The 26,557-nt window shown below is 41.4% G+C and overlaps 1 protein-coding gene across 1 annotated transcript in view; it reads right to left on the bottom strand.

Moving 5' to 3' along the window:
- efcc1 (EF-hand and coiled-coil domain containing 1) overlaps positions 1-12,795 on the bottom strand; it is a 34,763-nt gene extending 21,968 nt beyond the window's left edge. The window contains exons 1-2 of the mRNA XM_080460700.1: positions 12,018-12,795; positions 8,601-9,040 (exon numbers count right to left, since the gene is read on the bottom strand). Of these exons, the coding sequence (XP_080316826.1) occupies positions 8,601-9,040; positions 12,018-12,692 (1,115 nt within the window). The 5' untranslated portion in view covers positions 12,693-12,795. The remainder of the gene's footprint in view (positions 1-8,600; positions 9,041-12,017) is intronic.
- Positions 12,796-26,557: the final 13,762 nt, after the last annotated feature.

The raw sequence follows: 26,557 nt of genomic DNA, 5'->3' as shown, positions 1-26,557 counted from the left end.
GCAGAGTGCAAAGAAACACCTAGAGTCAAATAAATTTATGTATTTAAGGTAGGAGAGAGAAAATATCAGAAGAGAAATGCAGTGAGGGTGGGTGGCATTCGTTTAGAAGGTATTTGGTGTGCGAGTTATTTCTGATGATGTCAGCATACCTCTAAAACCAAAAAGAGAGAGAGAGGGCAGCAGTTCAACTTGAAAACCAGCACATTTGGCAGCTCAAGCTTTTGAAGACGGTTCAAAAACAACAGTAGAAGAGCAGCGGAAGAATGCGCTCGCACATCCCTCGAGTGAGTCCTTTTCCACATTATCTAAAGGCCATGAATGCGACGGCAGCACCTGCTCCTGCACAATGCTGCAACTATTGCACCAAGGCAGATAAATTGCCTGCTGGACCCTCCTCTTCCCTCTCTGCTCCCTGGCACCACGCAGGGATCATGAAAAGGGCCCAGAGATTATAGCTCCCCCGGGGCCGGCCGGCGGAGGGCCAGGGGTAAAGGCGTACAGGCCAGAAGCCTGCAGACGGGCTGTTAAAAAGAAAAGGGAGGTTTACATTTGAAGACACAGGGCACACATGCTTGGGTATGCTCTCTAGAAATCCGTGATGTGAGACACCTGGAATCAAGGGGGATAATAAAACTCAAAGGGATCTGGATGAAACAAGTGATTTTGACTCTCAGCTCAATACTTCAGGCCACAAAAAAAGGTGAAGAGATGAAAGCAGGCTTTTCTCACCTGCAAGCCTTGAAAAACATTGCTGCTAGTTCATGGAATGACAGACGAGTTTGCTCCTTCCTCCAGATGGTAGGCTTTCCTCCCCCTCATCTCTTTTTGTTCCTCTCGCTCTGCTTCCTATTGTCTAATCCCTCCAGCCCACACAGCTCTATACACTACACAAGACTGACTTAGGCTCCCTTTACGTTCCAGAACTCCAAGTAACACTTCTGAGACAATCATGGCCTCACAAAGACTTTTCTGTGCTCATTTGGTCTTATTTAAGGCACGGCCCATCTGACTCCGCTCTGGTTCTCACATTCAATCCAAAGCAATCAGACATGTTACGCAACAACACCCACGCACCTTAAGTTTCAAACTGATGACCACGTGAACCTGACTCCAGCTGGGAGGCCTTTGCAGAGTTAAAATTGAACTTTCTAGACAAGGGAACTTGTACATTGGCAAATGCTGAAAACCTAAAAATCCATCAAGATGTAAATTTAGACTTTTCAGGAGAAATGCTCACTGGTTTTGTTTCCTTGAGGCAGATTGAGAACGATGGTACCACTTGTACGACATTACGGCAGATGGCACACAAAAACTACATCTTCAGAAAATACAACACGTTTTGCCATCTGATAATTCTGGATGAGTGTCTGTCTGGACATCACTTCTCCTTGTGCTTCATCGTAGTTATGAAAAATGGAAATCAGTGTTTTGTGCCTCCAATCAAAGTTGGCGGATCAAACAGAACTCCATAGTAAAATATGTTTTTTGTGTTTTGTCAACGAGTTTGATGTTGAAAGACTGGTGTCATTATAAAAAAATATCTGTTCCTACTAAACTTAATTTGAACGATGTTTTCAACAACATGATATACTTGTGTGAATGAACTTCTCTTGGTTTTTACATATTCACGCATCTTTAAGCAAGTTGCTAATAGCAAGCCGAAACAACCCAGACGAAATATGGACTAGTCCATCCCTCCCACCTTGGTCTGAAATCCTAAACCTTGTATATTCATTTACTTATACTGAATCATAGTAAAAAAAGACTTGTAGAGAAGGTGAGTAAATAACTCATAAGAAAAAGAGATGGTCAGGACCATTTACATTTCATACACTTCTACTATGTGTGATTAATTAATACATCACTACACAAAAGCACTCTATAGAATGACAGTTCCAGATTGAAAATAAGATTTGCATCTCTTAATGTGAAAGAGAGGAAGTTCCACATTCAGACAAAAATTTAAGCATTTTGCGAGAAGAGTTGGCAACACTGAAGTGACTCAACACACCATCTTGTGGTACGAATGTGTATTGCAAGGGGGAACAGCTACAGAAAGTTGGAAAACTTACCGACTTTGGTCGGTAAACCTGCAGCATGTTACAAAACTGGGCTTTTAAGCAACACTGTGACTGTTGTTTTGTCTCCTTTCGCTTGTACTTTAAGGTTTCATTGATTTACATTAAAATATCATATATTGTTCTTTTTAAAAGGTGTGCTTGTACAGCAACATCCCTCTAATAATACACGACCCCCCCCCCCAAAAAAAACCAACATTAAAAAGTTCTCGTCTTCATTCTCAACCCTTTACCTTACAGGTGAGCCTCAAAAAAAAAATTAACACGTCGTGCTGCAAAACAGCAAGAAAGTCCATATATCAAAGAGGAACAGTTAAACTATGATGTTTTCAACCAAAGTTCTCCATACAATCCACAAGGAGTAAAATCTAAATGTACTCAACAAACATGACACAACACATGTAATTGTTCTGTGATCTGGCAAGCACCTGCTAATGCTACCGTATTAATGAAATGCATTTGTAAGGATCCGAGTATTAGGAAAAAATTTAGTTAGTAAAGTTAGTAAAACCATATGAAATGTAGAATTCATGTTTGAATTTTGATAGTGTCATTTAGTAAAAAGTGTTATCTTTTCTCAAATTAAAAACAGAAGTTATTCTAAGGTTTGCACTTGTATGAAAGAAAGAAAGAAATATTGCTTATATTTGGAGTAAATATGTGTCCTTTGGGAATGGGAATTTATCATAGCTAATTTAATACGTTTCTGATACTATTTGTACGTTTAATCATGTGGAGTTATTTGGAGAGACCAACATTTTGTGAGGTCGCATTCACTGTAAAAACGTTGAGCACCACTCTAAGTCAATGCAGGGTTTTCCTCACCACAGAACCTTTGTTCCTGAACTAACCAGACTGTGTTGAACAAACCCCACCGTATGGCTGTGTTCCAGTTGTCATGTACTTGGGAATTCCAAGATGTTTCTGCCATTTTGTGAAGAATGACCTGCCGTCTTTCGGTCGGTACTTTGAGGGTAGACTCAGCACAGCTTTCAGGACCCGGAGTTCAGTTTTCTACGCAGCTGTGCGCAGTGTGACATGTTAGAATAAACAGTGTTTTTAGAAGTGTTTTTTTTTTACCAATTCCATGACTCATGCTGCTCTGCTGCAGTAATGGCTGGATATGATACTCTTTTTGAGAATGAAACGCCGCTTTAATGCTTTTATCTGTACTCACAGTTAGAGCTTTACTTGACATGTTAATACTGTTTTCTGACAAATGTCATAAACTGGTTTTACCAAGTCAGTGACATCAGTCTCAGTCATGATTTTCTTAATTTGTTTTTCCAATAGTCAGAAGACTTCAATAGTCAGAAGGTGTCAAATTGGGCTGACAGCAGGTTTCTACGGTAAAATGGGTCACTAAGTCCCCAGTTACACAACAACGTTTCAAATGAAAAAGCATCAATTTGTGTCAGAAATATTTTGCATTTACATGGCAACGTTTTCAAATTGATGTCCGTTAAGGCAAATAATGATGTAGTTAGCCTGTTGGGCCACGACTGGGTGTTGTTGTTTGTTTTTGTCCTGACACCATGGAGGTAACATTGTTCTCATTGTCAAGCTACTGAGCATGTGCACAACTACTGCTTACCACAGCCGTGGTGCACATGACCAGTAGCAGTGTTTTCACCAGCTCCATGGAGGTTTTCATAAAGTTCCAGATTTGAGAAGTTTTCCAAAATTTGTGTTTTTAGTGGCTCCGAGCATCGCTAACTTAGAGCATCCCCAAAATGCTGAAATTATATGTGGCTTTTATAGTGTGTTTCTGTGTAGCTGTCTGAGGGATTATTTTAGAAATCTTCTAAATGGTCTAGTTCAGGCGTCTGCATTCTTCATGACCTGAACAGCCATTTTACCTAAAACATGTTTAAAGTTTAGAAAAGGGCTCACAAAGTTCAATCTATACTGCACGCAGTTTCGCTATATCTACACAAGATTGATTTTTCACAACTACAATTTCAAACCTCAGACTTTTGTGAAACATTGTTAGCTGTTTTAGCTTTTGAAGGCATCATTTCCTTGGTGGATTTAGTTTTTTTTTTATTTATCAATTTTTAGTAGATACAGTTGTGGTTGTTTTGATATTTTCTCAATACTTTTAGCTATTTCAGTCATTTTACAATTTCAGTTGTTTTCATCAATTTATCCCTTTAAGCTTTATTGTGTCACAGCTGGTTTAAAATAGTTTTTCCTTTTTATTTTTTTAAACATTTTGTCTGCTACCCTACAGTTTAACTAATTCAAGTGAATCGAGACGCCTGGTCTTAATGCAAGCATGAGTTCTATCCAACATCCTGCAGATATGTAATTATATTGACACTCCAGTGGATTCCAAAGGGCTGGCTGGTGCTCACTCTCACCCCGCCTGCAGCTCTCTGAGAAGCAGCAGCCGCTTCAGTTAATCTCATTACATGCCACAGCATTTAAGCAACAAGCAGCCGGGATAAAGTTGCGCATGCTCGTTCCAGCAGACCCCTCGACATACTACTGATCCTCTAAAGCTGTGTGACATCTGAGACGTACGATGGTGAGACAGCAGACTGAAAGAGTAATGACTTAAGTGGGGATAACTCAAGGAGGGACCAAAACGACAGTAACTCCCATCGTAAAAAAAAAAAAACCAAACATTGCAGCTTCCTCTCTAACTTAGAAGAGATGGGAGCCAGTAAGTTCTGACGCTTTCAGTGAGGCCTTCACTGGATGTGGTTGCTAAGATCCATAGGATGGGGGTTCCTGTGTGTTATTGTTCATTTGGGAGCCAAGTGAAAGAAGTGAGCGGAGATTGATGAAAACAGTCCGTCTGCTGAGGTTCTCACTCAATGCAGCTCTCGCTTGCCTTTGTGGTGTTGAATTATTTGCCATTAGGGCCTGAATGGAGGGGCAGTGAAAAGACTTTGGAACGCAGTCTGCATAGCTTAGTGGCCTTTAGGGGAAGGGGACTGTTGATCTTATTGTTTTCTACTCACCTATATGAAGGTAGTCATGAGTATTTTAATCACAAGGATCCTGTTATACACCGCTCTGCCTTGGACTCCATAATAGCAGTATTATGTGGACGTTAAAAGAATCTCTCGTTGAGAAAGCCAGACTTACGGAGCAGACACTGATTATACAGCTGGAGCAGGCACAACGGACGCAGAGATAAACATTAAACCAAAGGCTTTGTACTTTAAAATGTCCAATTACACCCTTACTTCCACCAAAATGAGTACTTCGCTGCAGTAGTGGAGCTCAGGCAGGACCGGCCTGCCACACAAGAAGAAATACCCATAAACTAAAAACACAACAAGCCAGAAAATTGGCATAGTACTCCACATCAAGCCATCAAAAGAGTCAGGCAGAGATAAACAGAGTCATTTTATTCTACCAAATGTGAAATTATGATTCATTATGGTTGATTCTATCCAACGTGACCTGCCAAAACAAGCCCTGGCTCCTCATGGTTGGCCGGATTCTTGTTTTGTTCAAGGTTTGTCAGAAGCTAATAGAGATGTTTAAAGGCTTCAACCTCTGGCAAGTCCAGAACTCTTCAATCAGTTAAATCATCATGTCACATTTGCTAGATTTAGTTGGCTTCATCAGAAGTTTGTCTCAATATCCTCAACCACAACAAAACTACGTGAACAAACTTCTAGTGAAGTATTTTCCCACAGATCTTTTACCAATTTGGCAAAATTTTGTTGTGTTGGCAGTAAAAACGGAATGGAGTAGAAAAATCTAAACACAGGATAATGACTTTGTACAATCAGGGAAAACTTAAAATCTAGCTCTTATTCCCTTGCATTGAGAGGAGCCAGTCGAGGTTGTTCAGGCATCTGATTAGGATTCCCCATCGTCATTCACTGATTGAGGTGTACAACAAATGGCAAGTTGGGTTGTGGCCCCAAGTTGGACAAAATAGAGAGATTCTATCTGTCTGACCTTGGAGCAGCTTTGATTCCCCCATGACCGGTTTGAGGAAGTGGCTTGTTGAGCGTTCGACAATGGCTTTTCCCATCATGGTGAAAAACCACCAAGTGTTGGATTGACTCACCCACTGACATGGGCTGGGGTTACACTGAGAGACAGATTGGTTTTGCCCTACTGCTCAGGCAATGTAGTAAGAGTTTAGTGGGAACGGGATTCCCGACCTTCACAACTCTTATTAAAACCACCACGGCCCCTGTGGACTGTATATTAATGATTGCAGATGATCCTCATGTGAAAAACAGCCAGGTTGGTGGATTGCTTCTAACAACTGAAAACCATGTGCAATTTTTTTAAACCACCAGTGTGATTAGTATAATAATCACAGATAATAAATAATAGAAATGGAGGAATGTAATAAGATGGCTTCAAGGAGGCAGAATGTTTGCCGTTTGTGGAGGAGGAGAATGGGGTAGATGGATGGATCAGTCCACAGGATGTTACACCAGGAAACTGATGTAGAAGTCCAATGGGGATATAAAAGCCTTGCAAATATCCAAGAATAAAAAGCCCAACAGCTGCTGTTCCCCACTGATGACTTGTATCATGGACTTTTTATGACGTGAAGTTTTCCGACAGGCCATATGCGCATCAATTCAATTTGTTGTGGGAGTGAGTGGAAACCAACCCACTCAGGCATTCCAGGTTGATCATGTGCTGATAAATTTATTTTCCTAATAATTTGCCAAAAAATAGGCAGGGCTTGACTATCCTTAGTGCCGACTGATTCCAGCATGTCTGAAACAAACCAGTTCACCATGACGTGATGTCTGTAGTGACACTTTACACTTTATAATAGTCGAATCAAACAAAATCTACTGTCAACCTGTTTTTTTCAATCTTTCTCCAAAGATTTTACTTTTTGAATGAATGGCAATAGCAGACCAATAGCGTTGACCAATGTTCAGAGGAATTAATGTTTTACTCAGCGTTACACAGTAAAATTTATGGAGGAGATTCCCCCTTTAATATTCATATATTGTACCTTGAAACACCTGTTCAAATGCTGCATAAAGCAACACAAGACAAAAACAGGTTGCCAGAAAACAATTGTTTTCTCATGAAGTACAGATTGGGTTTGCATAATTACAATAAGGTCCCATAACAACCGTCTGGTTAAAATCTTCTTTATAGCAATATTATGTCCACTTCAGGTAACAAGTAGTTCGATAACAACACAAACAGTGACTCTAATGCTCCGCGTTCTTTTTTTTTCTTTTTTCAAAAAACAGGATTTAACTCAGTTGGTAATCGCAACAAATTGATCGATGAAAAATAACAAAAAACAAAACTGTAGCTCAAAATTCAAAAGTTTCCAACAGATACTGATTCTGGAGCAATGAGTCACAAAACATATAAAAGGTTAGCACTCGCTACACAACAGCTAGCAGAAACTTTGTCAATCATTCCCAGACAAGAAACAAACAATTCCTAAATCTATCAGTAATTTAGCAAAATACTGCAACTTTCCACAAAACAAATTAATCCAGCTGGAGCCTTGAAGTGTTCACCTTCATGCTTTTGCATGCAACTTGTAGATTTATTCATTTATGTTGTACTCGATTCATATTTGAGGAGAAAGCTCTTTTTTGAAATGGTGAGAACTTGACGTTATCTAACAAAATATAAATTCTGCATTATTATTATCATCATTATTTATATAAATTATGTTACTGCTGGTTCTTAGTGAAATATTAACTTTCTACATAACCCAAGCATCTTGGACATTTATGAAGATTATTGGGCTGAACCAAACTTTGGTCAATCACAAAGCCTACCTTTCTGCAACAAGCAAGAAATTAATGGATAAACCCCTTTAACTTTATGCTGGAGGAATTCAGTGTAATGAAACTGGCCAACAAAGTTCATCAATCCAATTCAGAAGGGAAAATTAACGTCTCTCAGCGCTGATCTCCTCTAATCGCCTCCATGAGGCACCTCTCCCATCCACTTTGTATGGGACATTTATTTTGCAGTTTTTTGCAATTTTTTGGGAAACGGTTAGCCAAATCCTTTACAAAAGTCGGAGCAACCTATTCCCGAACACTTGGCACCTTTTGATGAGCTTTTGGTGTCCATGCTCCCAGCGTTGCAGGACGAGTCACTCACAGAAGAAAATGGCAGAAAAATAATAAAGAAATCAAACTGCGGCCGAGCATAGTATTTGCACCTTTCCACTAAGAAGAACATTAACATGGTGTCATCAGAAAAAGGCCTTTCACTCAAAGTCTATCTGTCTCTGACAACATGTGGTGCTGGACCTATGGTGCTACACATAGCAATAAGCTAGCTATGATGCATTTTGGCACAATGCTTCAAGTAAAAAATACACAAGTCCAGTTACTTCAGTACAAGTGATTTCCAAATATGTTTGGATTTGTGAAGTAGGAGATATGAGAGACCTTCACATGAAAATTTGTGGGAAAGCTTTGAGGACTTCCAGGTTTTGTTTTCAAGATGGCTGCAAAGTAGTTTTGGATATTAGCATGAACTCTGTTGCTCATAGGTTTGCCTGGCTTGCACATTTTGGCAACCCCCCCCCCTCGCTGTTACCTGTGATAGAGCAGCTCAGATTCCAGCTGGAGGATGTGTCTCTGTAGCACTGGTACATGGCTGGCCTTGGCCTCTAGTTCCTTCACTTTTCCAAATCCACTGAGCAGCGCCTGCCGGGCCTCCTCCACCTTCCTCCTCATGGTCACCTGCTCCCTCTTCAGGGCCCGGTTGCAGTCCTCCAGCGCAGCCAAGGTCTCCTTAGTGCTCCACAGCTCCTGCTCCAGTCTCTGATTGCATAACATGGCCTCCTCCACCTGCCGGTCTCTGGAGCTGCGCAGCACTTCTATTTCTTGGATGATGTTCTGCAGGCTCTTCAGATTACTGTAGGTGCTGCTCTTCAGGTTGGTGTTGATCAGATTTTTCTGGGCCATTTGTTTCTGGCGAGCGATGAAGCAGCCTTCTTCTGATTTGTGTTTAGAGTGACTTTTCCAGAGTCCAACCTGAAAGGGGAAAGATCACGTGATATCAGGTGGACAGATGCAACTTTGACAACATTTAATGTATCGAATCACCAAAAGAGAAAAAAACTTGAGCCTTCAAGATGTCAAAAATATTTGTTGCTGGTGAGTCAGTAGCAGGTGACCCACAGGGCAGACCAGGGCATCATAAGGCCAGCCACATGTGGCCCTTTAGCTGTGTTTGACTGGCCCTCAGGGAGTCACCGGGAAATCCTGACTCAAATGAAATTACTGTAATTTCTGGCTTTATTACATCTAAAATGGTCACATTTTTCAAATTATTGGCCATTATTATCATATTGGTTGTGTGTAGCACCTTAACTAGCGAAGCTAATAATTGTTACCACTGTTTCATGATGGGAAAAGACAGAAAGACTGAGATTAAGTGTCATAAAGCAACATTAGCTCATGAAAATTATGTCAAAAAGAAATAAATGGCTTTTTATCAAGACATAATTTCTATTGAGCAAGATTCAAGTCAACTTATGTCTCGGCCCTCAATCATTCATTTGGCGTTTTGGGAAATGTGTTGCCTGTCCTTCAAAACAGACTCATACCAGGGAACTCAAACACCTGCATTATAAGTACACTTCATAACCACTGGGCCAATTTATACTCAGGTAATGCAGGGGGATGAAATTATGAAAGAACAAAACATTAACCTTGCATCTTCCTTCCTGATTGTGAGGTATGAAATATTCAAAAGTGTATACAACTTCATCTTGACTACTTGGGTTTTTTCATTACATACAGTCTTTAACTTCTGACACAAGTCGCTTAACACTCCGACAGACTGTATCAAGCTAAGTTTAATAAATTTTTTGGAAGCTCTGCATTTTCACAGTCAAGCACATCAGATCTTTTAAGTGTTGAAACAAGCAGCCACAGCATTAGCTCCACATTCAAATCCTCAAAGAATCATGAAATCTAATTAGCCAATCACATGGCAGCAATCAATGCATGAAGACATGCAGGCACAACAGAGACAAACTAATGATGTTCAGACAGCATCAGGACAAGGAAGATGGCCGATCGCAGTGTGGTCGTAGGAGAGTTTTCACTTTCTACCATTTGTAGGATTTCCACATAATAGTGTGAAAACAAGGTGCTTTTCTGAAATCAGAAGAGACTGGACTGACTGGTTGGCCATGACAGAATTAGTCTGGTTGAGTCATTCTAATAGATGTTCTGAAGACTCAACATGGTGAACTTTGAAGCAGAAGCAGCTGAAGAACACAGCAGTTGTTACCATTGTCAGCAAAGGTCAGGAAGCTGAGGCTAAAATTAACATGGGCTCACCAAATGTGAACAAGGTTGGAAGAATGTTTCCAGGTTTGACGAGGGTCAACTGCTTCTCCTACATAAGTTCACGTGTGCTGGAAACAACATGGATCCATTGTGCCTCGCATTAGCAGTGAATGCTGCTGTTGGTCGTGCGATTGCTCCTGGCAACACTTTGGGCTCTTACGTACTCCACAGACTACCTGAATACTGTTACTGACCATGTCCATCTCTTTAAAAGCACATCTGATGAGGAGTTCAAGCAGAAGAATGTCATAATGCTCAAACCATGTCAAACTGGTTTGTTGAGCATGTCGATGAGTTCACTGCACTGAAACCTCCTACACTCACCCGATCTGTTGTGGTGTGGTGGAGCGGGAGAGCCACATTATGGATGTACAGCCAACAGATCAGTGGATGGTTTATTATTATTCTTTAATAGCCCCTTATTAGTCCCCAGAGGAGAAATTTCTTGACAGTTTTAACGCATCACAGCCACACATGGCACACTGGGGGAGCCAAGGGTCTTGTTCAGGGAACCACGGTGCATATTTTGGACTGCGGGAGGAAACCAGATTACTCTGTGGAAACCCACAGAAAGAACATGCAAACTCCACACAGAAAGGCCCCCGGACAGTATTTGAACCTTCTTGCTTTGAGGCGAGAGCACCAACAACTGCGCCACATGATTACACTATATCTTACTAATTCTTCTATATGTAGATTAAATCAACATTAAAATCAAGTGAAGGTGTTACTTTTAACCCTTGAGTGGACAAGTGAGTATGTTTCCTTTATACAGACTAATGCAGAGTCAATGGCAGTCACAGGAAACATCATTAAATAGTTGCACAAAACATTTAGATACATGTTGGTATAGAATCCATAAGATTTGTGAAAATCATGAAAAGCAGGACGGTTCTTGTTTAAACCTCTCGAAATGTGTTATTTTGCCACTGTTTGCACAAAAATCCCCTCTGTTCGAAAGGAAAAGCATTCTGTTGGAAAACACATTTTAGTTCAGGTGCCACATGCAGTCCAATTTCATCTTCAGCTGGCCTGACCAGTAAAATAGAGCTTTAATAATCTTTAAATGTTAACTTTTTTTGTTATGGCGCAAAGTATACTTGAGGAAAATCCATTGTCCAAAAATCAATTTTGTCTTTTCTTTTACAATTTGCTTAGTGGTTTGGCAGACTGGGTTGGATTACAAGCGGGTTTTGGCCCATGGGCATTATGTTTGACACTCCTGCTTTAGGAGAATCATGATGTGAATTAAAACTTTGAAAGTTAAACTGATTAATTTCGATAAAACACACATTTCCACTCCTGAATGTATTGTAGCTCTAGTGGCGGTGATACAAAGCGATGAAGTGCTTTAAAAACCAAGTTGGTGTGAGAGTTGGGTGGGCTGAGGGGGCACATAGTGGTTTGAGCTTTGGGAAAACCTTTTTACAACACATCCAGGAGGAATGTTGTGCAGAGGCTTTTACTTTCACCACCAAAAACCTTCTGGAGGTGTTGAGACACTGCCACCTCTCAATAGCCTACTTAATGTTGACTTTTATTGACAATAAAGAGTGAGAAAAGAATGTTGATGTGGTCAATTTCCAAGCATTTGCCTGGGTGGCTTACAAAGCGTTAAAAATAACTTTTTGGTTGGTTGATCTTCTCTCACCTGCAAAGCCAAACAGCGCGCGTCGCTGCTCTGGAGCGCGGCCCGCATGTCCTCGATCAGCTCCCGCAAACTGGAGTTTTCGTCCTCCAGCTTGGAGATGCGGTCCTCCGCCTCCTCTAGGGCCACGATCTCCTCGTAGCACTCCCGGGTGCACGAGCCGAGCCTGCAGCCGGAGGCGTGCCGCGCGTCCGGGGAGGGCGGAGAGGACGCACCGCCGCCGCTCGCGCCCGTGGACAGCAGCTTCTCTCGCCGCTTCAGGGGGCTTCGCAGGCGGATCTGAGTCTCTATGTGCTCACTGTCTTTGCCCACCAGCAGCCGGCCGTTCTCATACTGACAGCCCGCCTTTGTGCTGAAGTATCCGCACAGTTTGGCGTGGAAGTGTCGGAACGTGAGCTCGCTGGGCAGACCGTCCAGCACGCCAGCGCTCTCCGTGTCCTCAGAGTCTCTGCACAATCCCAGAACCTCACACAGGATGTTAAAATCCTCCACGGGCACCCTGCCTCCTCCTTGATAGTCCATGTGATGAAAGATCTCCTGCAGGTACTGATCCAGCCCCGTGGCCAGCACGATGATCTCGTTCTCCACGCCGCGGTCCAGTCCGTAGTGGTACGCCAGGGTGCTGACGATCCATTGCGTCCTGCGCGCCGGGCGGCTGTAAGGATCAACAGTGTCCATCCTCCCCACCGAGCACCACCATATTTCCACAAAGCAGACGGTTAGATGCGGTCTCCTCGAGCCATCCCCTGCGTGCGAGTGTTCCCCGTGCACAAAGCTGCAGCAGACTGCCGGAGCGAAGGCGTGTGTTAAGAAGACCAGAGCTGATTTGAATTTAGCACTGCCCCCAAAATCCAAAAGGCAGGGGTCCCGACCAAGAATCTGCAACATGCACACACCCACTCACACTCACACAGAGGAGCGCGCGCGACACAGCGGTCTCCGTGCGCAGTGTGGCTGTGCGTAATTGCCACCAGGTGTGTAAACTTGGGTCATTGGCTCTGGTCAGACCTCGTTAGGATGGAAGATACCCAGGAGAGTGCTCAGCACAGGGATGTTGTCTTCAGCGGGACTTTTTCTCTGGTGTGTCGGGTAAAACTCGCAGGTCTATAAAACGCTCCGGTGCTTTCTGCTCCTGTAAAGTCTGAGCCTCGACACAAGTCCTGCGTTACTCCAGACTGCATTACACACTCAGGAACAACTAGGAGGGGGGATGTTGCATAGGCGAGCACAAAGTTCACAGAGGTTTTCCTCAATATTTAAACATTAATTAACATTGCATCACAATTTTTAACAACCCTACAATTTTTTTCTTTATTTTCTTGAACTTTAAATTCAATTTCTAAATATGCTTAATTTGTTCTTTTCCTCGGAGCTGAAAATTTCATTCAATCTATTTGTTTTTGACCAGGTGGTCTTGGTTGAAACTCACAGTGAACCCACTGATGAATAGATGAATACCATCTGAAAGAGTTTGTCCTCTTAGTTTTCATTTTATATAAAGCGCTGGACCTTCCTCTTGAGTAATTTCACAGTCCTTATCAAATATATACAAAGAAAAGTGTTTGTGTCCAATAGGTTGCAGAGATGGATGGGAAGGTGGTGGCACCGGGGTTCATGTTCAGTGGGGGAGGTAAGAGGTTGTGAGGTCAGTGGAGGCCCACAGCAAAGCGTTGCCCTGAGGCCTAGTAAAATATTAATCTGGCCATGTGACTGAGAAGGAAAGCTGATCGACTTCCTGTTTTCTTTGTTTGTTTTCACCAGTGCTTTAAGTGGAAAAAAATAAGTGCCGGTACTCCTCTTGGTGAAATGCTGTCAGTCTCTCAGACAGATATGGGACAAAAACATAATATTCAGTGGTGTGTGCAGACATTTTGTACAGTAGGTGGTCAATGTAAATTAAAGGCACCTTGTGCAGCATGTAGATCCACAACTGCTTTATTATAATAGTGTGAGATTAAAAAAAAACAAAAAAAAAACAAGTACATGTTGTAAGTAATTACATATTTATTTAAATATTGGCAGACTTTTAATAATCCCCCCCCAACAAATGTAAAGGAAAGAATGAGAGAGAGAAAGAGAGAGAGAGAGATGGGTGGATGTCACTGCACACCATCCTGAATAAGTTCAGATATACTTTTATTGTCCCTGGGGGATTTTTATTTAGTCAGTCTGTACAGCATTATATGGATTGGGTGTGATTTTAGTGTGATTGTGGAAAAAAAAGCTGCAATGAATCCATTTGAAAATTGACCCAGAGACATTTGGGGTCATGTAGAACAGGAATGTGGTGCAGTTTGCTGAAAACAATTACATTTTTTGGGGAATTTTTAAAAATCTGCCTTGACAGCAATATTTCAATTAGGTGTGATTTTAGTGTGATTGTAAAAAAAAGCTGCAGTGAATCCACTTGAAAAGTGACACAGAGGAACCTGGGGTCATGTAGGAATGGACAGGACAGGAAGCTGGTGCAGTTTGCTGAAAACTATTTGAATGGAATTTTTAGGAAATATTCTCCCTGTACAGTAATATAACTTATTTAATTTGATTTAAGTGTGTAATTGTGAAAAATGTTGATGATGTCGATGATCATGTCAATATGGGCCTCAGACTGTACCTTGTAAACTATTTTAAAAAAAAATTAACAATTAATAAGCTGCACCCACCATATTGAAAAAGAAAAAAATGTATTTCTACATATACAGTATAGGCCACACTTGTCTATAAGCACATGTGTCCATGTTGTAAACGGGCAGGAATTTCACTGTGGGATTGCAGGGTTTCTTTCTTTCTTTCTTTTTTTCTTTAAGAAAAAACAGAAGTGTTTTAAACACTGCTTCTGTGGTGGGGCCACTGACTGGACTGGAGGAAAAGAGAGAGAGAGAGAGAGGAAGAGAGGGCAAGTAAATTACTGCAAAAATACACGCTGAAGGTTTTATCTCTGGTCATAAAGTATTTGCTGATTGTGATTGTGAGGAGAGGAGATTTTCCTCTGATGACGATTGGTAAGCCCCGGAGCGCAGAGTTACGTGATGCACCTGAACGCATCACCCACGTATTGTCGGCATGAAGCTCATTTACCAGTAAAAATCCATAAATTAGCCTCATTGTTTAAACCGCTTGGTTCAAAGTGTGTGAAAAAAATAGCGGCTGACAGTCCGGACATTACGAAAAGTTCCGGTACACGCCGTACGCTAGTAAAAAGTCCCGGTATGCTGAGGGGTGAAATTTAAAAGTACATGAACTGCATACCGGTGTATACCGGCCCACTTAAAGCACTGGTTGCCTCGTAAATCGGCAGGCATCACATTACACCTCATATAACATTACCTTGGATCATAAACAATGTTTGAGCAGATTAATCCTCCAGTAAAGGGGAAGCTGTGGTGTAATTGGATGAAGGTGAGGGCATCTGCAGCACACTTCAGTTCCACACTCACCGCTGTTTCCACGGTGACGGAGTTTGTGTGACAACCAGACAACTTGAGCTCGACACCGCAACAAAATCACCGCAGGGAGAAATCAGAGTTCCACAACCTCACAGGTATTATTGACTCTCTGTGCTTCAACATAAATCCTCGAAAATCTGCAAACATGTCTTCATTTGTCTGCAAAAGAAACAAAACAAATTGTAAAAATTAATAATTTCATGTTGTTTTATTAGACTGCTTTAAAATAGTTTTGTGGGAAAAATGAAAGGGTTATTAACCTAACAACTACTACTTAGTAGCAAAAAAAATTCTCTGCTTAAAATTTCAGTTTTATTCAAACTGAAAGCAAAACACTAGTGGTAGTAGTAGTAGTAGTAGTAGTAGTAGTAGTAGCAGTAAAGATATTGACTGGTTTATTATTAATGATTAGTTCATAGATAACAGCCCTACATGAAGGCGTATGAACACCCAGTAATGTTTGCTGATAAATTTGTCTTTGTTTTACTGTGTTACTGTTAAAATGCAGCCACTGATGCATTTTTCAACACAAGTTTCACTTTAATGTTTGAAAAACAATTTCACAGAAATGACGACAAAGACTAAAACAGTATACTGTCTGCTAGTATCTGTTTTTATTGGCCATAGTTTACAATAGAATACCTTCAACTCTTTCCTCTTGTTACTTAAAGGGGACATATCATGCAAAATCCACTTTTTTAGCCCTTAAATGCATTTTGTTGTATATTTAGAGTGTTTAGAAGTACAGAAAAGTTCAAAGTAGTCTCTTCAGGTGCTCCGTTGATATCTTTATATTCTGTTTTGGTCATATTTTGCGATCGGTTTCGATTTTTCTATTCTCTATTACGTTTTTTGAACAATGACGTCACAGTATTCTCAGCGGAACTGCCAAATTAGGACATCGACATTTCGAGCAATCCACCATTTTTGTTTCTCGCTGCGATTTTGTAGTCCAACCGAAGTTACGAGAGGATAAGTCGAAATGTTCGGTTGTTGGATGTAGTAACCCACAAGCTTCGTTACACCGTCTCCCAGCATCAGAACCTTTTCGAAGTGCCTGGTTGAGTTTTATTTTTCACAGAAATGTACCCACATCTGTGGGTAAGGTCATTTTTGTGTGCGCGAATCACTTTAAGGACGACTGCTTCAACAACCTCCGCCAGTATAAAGAAGGATTTGCCGAAAGACTTGGTCTGATTGAGCGGTCAGTTCCTTCTATCTATGGAGACGACGAACAGAGCACTTCGGTAAGCTGTATATAACGCTAAAAAGTGTGATGATAAGACGTCCCTGTCATTGTTTTGTTAGCATTAGCAGTTGCACCGTCTTCATATGTTAGCGCTGTGTGCTCGTTTTAGATTATAATGTAACTTCTGTGTTAAATAGTCGTTGTAATACAGGCAGTATTGTAGTAGTGGGCATGGATGGAGAAGTTAGTGTAAATATAGTAACACACCATTGCGTTACATCCATATGAAGACGTTGTTCTGTAGGTGCATCATCGTCATTTTCATCTCGCTCCGCCGGGTCCGACTCTGGCTCCAACATGTATGGCTGGATGGACAAATCTTCCGTTGTTGACATTTTGTAAATAATGTGTGAATATAAAGTTTCTGCGCCGCTAGATAATTGTATCTGTTCTATCAAACTACAAAGATGGCCGAACAGGGTGACGTTGAACCGAGTATCACCTCTGCAACCTGGAGAGGAGGCGGGGTATGAAGTGTCTCATTTGCATTTGAAGAGACCGCCCCAAAACGAGTTGCTCTCAGAAGCACATCAGAAAAGTGGTTGAAAAGGGGCCTGTGGAGCTCTAATAATGAGGAATTCAGACCCAAGCATTGCAGTTTCGCGTTGTATAGACCACAACTGTATGATTTATATGTAAAAAGGAAGGATTTAAAAGCATGATATGTCTCCTTTAAGCTTAGGCAGACGCTCACACATTGAGTTTTTGGACAAAGTATCAGTATCATATTGGTATCCAAGCAGGCTTGATTTTATTTGGTATGGGATCAGACAAATGTGAGCTACAGCATGTTATTGACATACAAAATAGATTATTGTTCTTATCACCAAAAAAGATACTGACCTTATACTTCTGCATATGAAAATAGAAATTACATGGTAAAAAACAGTCTACCATGTGTCTGCCTCAGTGGCAAGGCGCAGAAATCCTAGGCGGCCATTTAATTTGACTTTTCTGCCTTTTTTTTTGTTTGGTGTGTGACTAGTCCCGCATCGTTGGGAGCACGAACACAAAAATAACATCAAAATGTGCGAAATGTTCTGGAATAGATTGCTATGACTTTTGTTGATGCTTTGGCTAACCGTTTAGCCGCAGGGGCAAGCGCAAAAAGTGGCAGTGGCAGCTATAGCTGTCACACTTCGGGCAGCTTTACCCAAGCTGCTGTGGCAGCATTTACCGATGTGCTGCGGCAGTTTTTATCGGGGTGCTGTGGACGCTTTATAAATAATGTAAAATCCATAGCCCAACTATGTTATGCAGATGTTGGAAAATGAACACAGTAAAGTAAACTTTTTGTGCAGCCTATTCTAAGTTTGCATTGGTTATTTATTCACGTGGCAGCCCTCACTGAGCAAGCAATGTCCATAGACGTCCAAAACACGTCTGTTCGTCCAGGCTGTAATCTGGACATCTATCTGACAGCCAGAACTAGTTGAAAATAGACGTTTTAACAAGCCGTAATCTGGACTTCTATTCAACAGCCAGAACTAGTTGACAAATGACATAAAAATTATGGACATTATGAAAATTCTTTACATCTAAGACACTCAGAATCAGCTGAAAGAGGTAGGTCACAAGATGTCTGTAAAGTATGAGTATTGATTTGTCATTAAAATAATGAGGTAAGTAGATCATGACAGGCAAGAGGAGACAGCATGTGAAGTTTAAAGCACAATGTCTGTTATGACCATTATTTAACTTAGTCATAAAGTGTTGAACTTTTTAAGTTTCCACGGAGAAACTGGTCACTTTGATAACCTTTCATCTTGTGACTACAACTATGTACATGAGTAAATGTTTTATCAGCACTATCAATTGGCAAAAGCGGTTGTCTCATTGGCGCAATTGTTTGTGCTCTTGTCTCATAGATAGAAGGTTGTAGGTTCAAATCCAGCTGGAGCTGTTTGTGGAGTTTGCTTGTGTGAGTGTGGGGTTTCATCTAGGTTCTCAGGTTTCCTCCCAAATTCCGAAAAGGTGCAATGTGATAGTAAATGGCAATGCTAAATTACTCCTGTGATAGACTGATGACCTGTCCTCTTTCTTTTGAAACATATTTCCATTGACGTCTATATGATGCCCTGACAAGACGTGAATTCAACGTCTAAAAAAGACGTCTATAAAACTTTCATTCTGGACCCTCTGAGGATGTCTTCTGGATGTATGGAGATTTGGACCACTCTTTGCTCAGTGAGACATTTCACTTTTGTTCCTCGCAGCCCGGAAACCTCTTTTCCTTTGATTTAAATTCAAACCTTGTGATATATGAGATTATATCAGTGGTTAGAGGCTCAGGGGAAAGTGTTAGAAATGCACTTTTAGTCCATTTTCAGAAATTCTACGTTTTTTCACCACGGCTGACGTCACTAACCTGCGCTGCCTGCAGATTATTATTACGTCACCTAGTGGAAGTGTGGTCCGATTGTCACAACAACATGATCGCCTTTCCCTAACTCCTTTAGGAAGCCTCCTAACACCTTTCCTTAGGAAGTGGATAGGAAAGGAGAGGGACTTTTCAGAAGGCCCCCCAGTTTCACCTTCAGCCACGCCTCCTCGCTACACAACCAAAACAATCACGCTCATATTTTCTATGATTGGTTGGCCAGGTACACGTGCAACATCAGAGGCCTGTTCTACGAACCGTGATTAACATATCCAGGATCTCTCTGGGTTTCCTGGGTTGACTTATCCAGACACACCTGATCCTGATAACCGTTACTATGAAGCAGGTTATTAACTTGCTATTTCAATCCAGACCTTCATATGCGTGTTCACATGAAAGGGGCGGAGTTTGCAGCGTCTGACCAATCACACACACGGAGAAATCCTGCAGCACAGCTAAATTAGTGAAGGAGCAGTTATTCTCTGAGAATATGAAGAATTAAAACACATCCACCAGGCTAAAAGAAACACTGCTGCTGCATCAAAATCCAGAACATTCCTAACTTGTTAATGCTGACTTTGTGAGATTATACAATATTAATTTATCAGCGATATAAAGGGACAGCGCCACACTGTGCTCACTCAGTTTCACTTTATTACAGCAGAAACGTTTCAGGCTGAACTTTTAGGTTAGATTTTCCATCCAGTTGTTTTGAGGCTGCGTTTCTCTTGTGAGAGTGTTTTGTGTTGGAATATATTAATTCATCACCACGACGGCACAAGTAGTTCTGTGTCCCATAAATTCATTTTTCTGCAGTTCTGTCAGGTGTGATCATTAACCTCATTATTCCAGATCAACTCTCGAGGCGCTAAAGAGACTTGGAACAAGTCAAGAATAAGAAAAAAAACATCCTTCAAAGCCTCATTGACCAGGATTTGTCGTATTATGTCAAAAAGATCGCTCTAAATTAATTTCTCCTCTCCTCTCGGCTGCAGCTCAGCGTTGAACCCACTCACTAATCACCATCATCTAAGAATGAACAGGTCATTTTCCAAGAGATCTAAGTTGCTAGGGTGATTTTTCCCGAGCGAGCAGCGTAGTACGGAAAACCCAGGATGAATTCTTGACGTCATCTCGACTAGAGAAAATCCAGCGTCGTAGTACAGGCCTCTGATGCATCTGTGTGTTGTCGCGTCATAAAGAATGTTCTATTGTTGCAATTCTATGCTGCCGTGCTTCTGCACAGCATTGAACTGTAACTTGTAAAATGTGTTCTACAGACAATTCTATGATCCCTCTGCTTTGTCAGATCGTCAACAGGTTCTTATCCTTCAGGGGCTTGTTTTTTTAATCGCAAGGATTCAGTTGCAAAATTCACATCATGAAGACTATGACTGCCACTGATATTGACGTCCATTCATTCATTGCTGTGATTGTGGTACAGGCACATTATTTTGTACTAAGTCCATCCATCCATCCATTTTCTCTTCCACTCATCCATTTTCAGGTCACAGGGGTGGCAGTCTGAGCACTGTCACCCAGATCACATTGCACCGATTAAGAACCTTTCCTGCAGGTGGTGAGCTCACGGGAAGGTGGCACCTGGAGTGGGACACGAACCCACTACCTTGAGATTGTGAGTCTCATGCTCTACTAACTGAGCTAGCCGGGGGTTTGCACTAAGGCCTGGTGGTTAAATCCATTTCTTATTTTTATTAGGTAAAGACCCCTAGTCAATTCTTCTGTGGCAGGTGAGTGCCAGTAGGTTGGTCAAAACCGTGGCAGTCGATACCTCAAACAGCCTCGGGTGAAGCAGCCCAGTAAAAGCTGCACCGGCACGCTGGTAAATGCTGCTGCAGCACGCCGGTAAATGCTGCCACGGCACGCCAGTAAATGCTGCCAGAGGTGCCAAAGTAAAAGGAAGAAGCTGCCGCGGAAGCATTTACCGGCGTGCCGCTGCCACCAGAAGTGCCACAGCTCACTGCCACTGCCACTTTCAAGTAGATCAAAGGAGATCAAATTAGATAAATGAGATCAGCAACGGCGAGAGGCAGGCACATAAAATTTCCTCTGGAATTTCCTAGTTAAAGTCATATTGTTGATCTTTGTTTATGGCTGTTGCACTCTTTCTCCTTTCTTTTTACTTTTTATAATCTTATGGTATTTTTTCACAAGACCCTTTGGCCAAAATGTCAGAGCCGAGTCACAGTGAAGCTGATCAGTCAGCCTGTGATGACGGAGTTGCTCCAGATGAAGGACAGAGCGATGTCTGTGTCCTGGAGAACACACAGACATCTTTGAACCCTGGTTTGAAGAATCAGAGGGATTCAAATGAGGCGATCAGAGCAGAACCAGACAGCAGCTCCTGCTGTGTCACCTGGACAGTTTACATTGCTCTGGCTGTTCCTCAAGGTGAGTTCAGTTTAACGCAGGAAAAGATGAAGGTGTTTCTGTTTGCTCCTGTCTTTTTGATTCAAAAAAGAGGCAATCACTCATTTTATATGACACTGTATCTCTGTACAGTTCTATGTGTTGATGATCCTTTTATGTCATTCTCATTTTTAGAAACTTTTCAGTTTATTAGTGTGATGCATATTGAATGGCCTTGTTACAGTAGAAATAGTGGTGTGTTGCTTATATATGAACTTCTAGTTACACAACCTAGGATGAGGGTCAGCAACCTGTGTCTCTAGCTTTTTAGTTCCCCTGTATTGGTTCTTTGAAGCTCTATGGAAATTATATGTGCAACAATTTTCATCCTATTTTGTCTTTCCATTTATTTTACTTGCATACCTGGTATAAACACACACACACACACACACACACACACACACACACACACACACACACACACACACACACACACACACACACACACACACACACACACCAGGTATGCTGCAAATAAAATAAATGGAAAGATAGAAAGATGTTAAAACTGCCAATCACTGTTAGGAAAAGTCTTAAACTGTTAAAATTGCTATAAAATGGCAAAAACCATTAACATTGCTACTAAAAAAGCAAAAATAGCCAAAAAATGATAAGTGTTAGAATGAGGATTGGATAAAAATTATCTTAAATGTGAAAAAACTGTTAAAATAGCTCAAATAAATAGAACAAAAGGGTCAAATGTCAAAATGGCTAAAACAACCAAACCAGCTAAATCATTTAAAGTCAGCAAAACATGCTAAAGAAATGGCTACAAAAGCTAAAACAGCTAAATTAAGTCATAATTCTGGCCAAGAATTGTCATGGATTTATCTTTTAACTAAATAGATAACTTAATAAGCTGTGTGATTTTTTTTATGATTAAACATGTTTTGCGGCTCCAGAAGAATCTTATTTTGGTGGAAAGAGACAAAAACTCTTCTGATGGGAAAGGTTGCACGCCACTCACCTCGGAGGTTGTTTCACCTGGGGTTGATTCCATTCTCATTAGGTTGAAGTTTGGATTTGTGGCCTGCTCCAATCTCAGGAGCAATTCAATCCCCATCTCTGTCTGGTCATGTGAGAATGTGGCCAAGACAATGAACACTAGGATAGCTTGTAATAGTGTACAAGTATCTGTCATGGAGGTTGAACTCTGTTCACTTGACTCTAACAATTTTGTTTTGAATGAAACCCAAACATAAAATCCATCGGTTCAGCCTGTGCTCCACCAAAAGCATGTTCTTTGCTTGCTACATGTATTGTTTTGTGTTTGCAGTTTTAAAAGGTTCTATACTTTGGTCTTTACAGATAAAGGGATTGACAAACCCAGAGGGCAGTTGCCTCAAACTTTTGAAAAGACAAAAGAAAAAAAGAAAGATTCATCTACTTCTGTGATGAAATCTCTGAGCTGCTACCATATTGAATATAAGCTGTTCCCAGGCGATACGGAAACAACCAGAGTAGACCTGTTTTTTTATGGGCCGATGGCTAAACTGTGTCACAAGGATGAGTCGAAGGTAATTATGACCAGCAGCATTCATGAACAGCTCATTGATATGTTGGATGAACAAAAATAAAGCACCATGCTGTAGTGTAGAGTTAATATGAACCCTGGTTAAGGGGCTGCTTTTCAATACATCTCAGCACGTCTATACAATAAACTAATGATTTTTGTGGACAGGTTTTGAGAACATGGTGTGAAGGAGATCAGGTGTGGCTCGGCTGGTCGCAGAGTTTCAAGATTCCAGTCAGCAGGGACTCGTTGATCAAGCTGGCTTCTCAGAGGATCAGGCTTCAGATATGGAACAGTGAAGACAAACGATCCCCACAGGCCCACCACGAAAACCGTAAAGGCTTCAGCCTGCTGGGGGACGATGCATCCGATGTAAATGGTAAGCATCATCTTCAATTTTTCACCAAAAAACACTTCGTGTTCTCAACCTGATGCATTGATGATACCTTTCTGACTCCCAGGATGTGTGAAGACGATGGTCAATAAAATCAGAGCTCTTATTGAGAAGGAGTCAAAAACATCGACAAAGCTCATGTTGTTTCAATCTAAATCAGAGTCTGGCTCAGAAACAGGTAAATACTGTGTATCATGTTATGTACATCCACTACAAATAATGAATGGTGTACATTGGTGTTTGATTCATTATTGTTCCCATCATCTCATTGATGGAGACTCTTAAATATTTTGTCTAAACTCTATTCTGAAGAGAGGAATACATTTCGTCAGGAACTTGGACTGGATGTGCGTGACCTTGAGGATAACAGAAAAACTGGCCCATTATCAGTGGAAATCAATCCCATCCCTTTGTTGGCAGGTGAGTCGGTTATAAACCTGCAGTGGGAAGATGTTGTGATTTCAAGTTACATCTGTTGTGTCCAGTATGTCTCCTAATGGAAACCAGTTAAACCCTTAGTATCAATCTAAATCTGAATACTCTTTCCACGGGGAACCAAGGGAGCAGATGGTAGAATTTGTAGCGTGAAAGTCGAGCTATATGGAAACAGGGCCAGCAAGTGGAATGTTTTTTATGTTTCTCACCAGTTTATCATCTGTACATTTCCTACTGAGCACTAAAACCAAAGTACAGCTGAGGGGCAGCTCACAGTCATCCTTTGGGGACACAGACCATCTGAACAAGTCCCAGTACTTTAAAATCAACATTAACATTGTGACAGAACCCGAGGGAACGTCACTAAAGTCAATACAACCCGTCATATGGTTAACATAAATCTGTGGAGTTCCCTCTGAATATTTCACCTTTAGTCTTTCCTCCTTCATGTGATTATCCAGCTGAAGAACCACTAATGTGGCCAAAAATCTTTTTAAAATATTTAATACATCTGACTTAATATTTTTTGTATTTTTTAAGAAACTGGTTGGAACTGACACAAATTTAAATCTGAATAAATGATTTTTAAACTATAACGGGCACTCAGTAGACCGCATACCTTCGCCAATGCCACATTTGTCACCATGGAAACCAATAGATTACAACGATATTTGATCCACCACACAGCTTCTTCCATCATTTGTCATAGTTGTTTGAATTGCTTCATGCTATTAATGTTTGACACAGATGTACACACATTTTACAATTTCCACCCCACCTGACATTTGACCCCCAACCGCCAACCAGGGTAATGACATCACTGCATCATTTAGCATACCAAAGGATAGAGAATTGAAAACGAAACATTTTGGCACTGGTTTGATATCACTCAAATTAAAACTGACCGCAACTTTTTCGTGGCCTTGAACTTGGCCTTTGACCCAATCACTCTAAATATTCATTGGAATCATCCTTGGATCAAAACAAATTATCCCTGGGATTTGCATGCAATTCAGGTCAATAGACTTTGTGAAATGTTGATAACATACATACATACATACATACATACATACATACATACATACATACATACATACATACATACATACATACATACATACATACATACATACATACATACATACATACATACATACATACATACATACATACATACATACATTTGTTGGCAAAGGTAAAACTACATGATGTAAAACTACTAGAGTTTTGATCAAAATACAATGGTTTCCCAACGCCTCATGCAAGCTGTTTTACTCAGTCTTTCCCTGGTTTTGCTGACGTAAACATTTTTCGATTGTGTTAACTTGTCAGATAATGCTGCTGGTAAAACAGCCTGTAGTTAGTTGAAGATGTGTGTGCGCTGTTGTCACGCGCGTTGCAGGTGATACAGTGAATGAACACTTCCCACTGAGCTCTGCTGGTATAACTGAGGTGTTGGTCAGCATCTCCCTGGATAAACCGTTGATGTCAGAGCAGCTGGAGGCAGAACTCAACCCTCTGAAAATCACCATCTTGTCAGCAACCTCCCTGCCTTCATCCCCAGTGCCCTTTCATGTCCTGCAGGTTTCATTTCACCTTATTCAACGTTCTGTTGATATCATGAACTAAGACAGTTTGCATTTTCGACAGAGTGAATCCTTCTGTTATTTCTCTCTTTCCCAGGAGGAATGTCTTCCTGTCTACTGTCAATACAAGCTCCATAACTTGAAGCCACACAGGACAAACTACCACAAGCAAAGCACTAACATCTACTTCAGAGATGTGAACGTGATCATGACTGGCTTGATGAGTTCAGTGGAAGTACAAGAGTTACTCTCCGGTCCGCCTCTAGAGATCCAGATTCATGACCGAGACAGGAAGTTGGATAGAGAACCAAAAGACCCAACAACATTTGAAAAAATCTGCACTCACGGTGTTGCACGTTTAGACCTCTCTGAGCTGCTGCTTGGGAAGAAAAGTCTAAGGTCAAACTTACCAATCAAACGCTGTCATCCACTGGCTAGAAAAGAAAGTGCTGAGCAGAAGAGGAGAGCAGCTGTGGGAAGCAGAGCTCCACTGCCACAAGGCCATTATGTTGAAAACAACTCTCAACTTAAAGTGAAGGTGGACATTGCTCACCCATTCAGCATCAAGACTCCCGATGGTGAGATGGAACCAAGCAGCGGTCCTTTCGGACGCATCGTCTACTTCTTCAGCTCTGATAATTCCTCGATGGTCACAAAGTTGAGGTCACAGATCCTCCAAATCAACGCAGCAGCTTTCCACCTGGACTCCTGCTCGCTGGGAAATATTGCAGCAGCCATATCAAACCACTTCACGAATTTCAAGCACGATGGCAGCAAGAATGTGGATTTTGTTTCTGGATTTCATGTGCTAGATGAAATGACACACATCTGTATTATTGAAGGGCTCAGAGACAGAGCAGTGAAGAGACTCTGGGAGGTCTGTCCCATGAAGTAAGTCCACCAACACTGTGTTGATCTACCAGTCTGTGCTGACAGTTGTGCAGTTTATTGAAATGATTTCCAGTGAACGATCTGTAGCTGGTGTGATGTGTTTCAGGCTCAGTGAGAACATGGAGGAGCAGGTCATTGTCCACTACAATTCAGGCCTGGGCTTTTTCAAACGCCTTTACGACTCTCTGGATTTGTGCTTGAGTCCAATTCAGCTGCGTG

This window comes from Lipophrys pholis (genome assembly GCF_963383615.2).
Source record: "Lipophrys pholis genome assembly, chromosome: 4".
Lineage (NCBI taxonomy): Eukaryota > Metazoa > Chordata > Actinopteri > Blenniiformes > Blenniidae > Lipophrys > Lipophrys pholis.
Note: the sequence above shows the minus strand (reverse complement) of the source record. Positions and strands in the feature narration are given on the sequence as shown.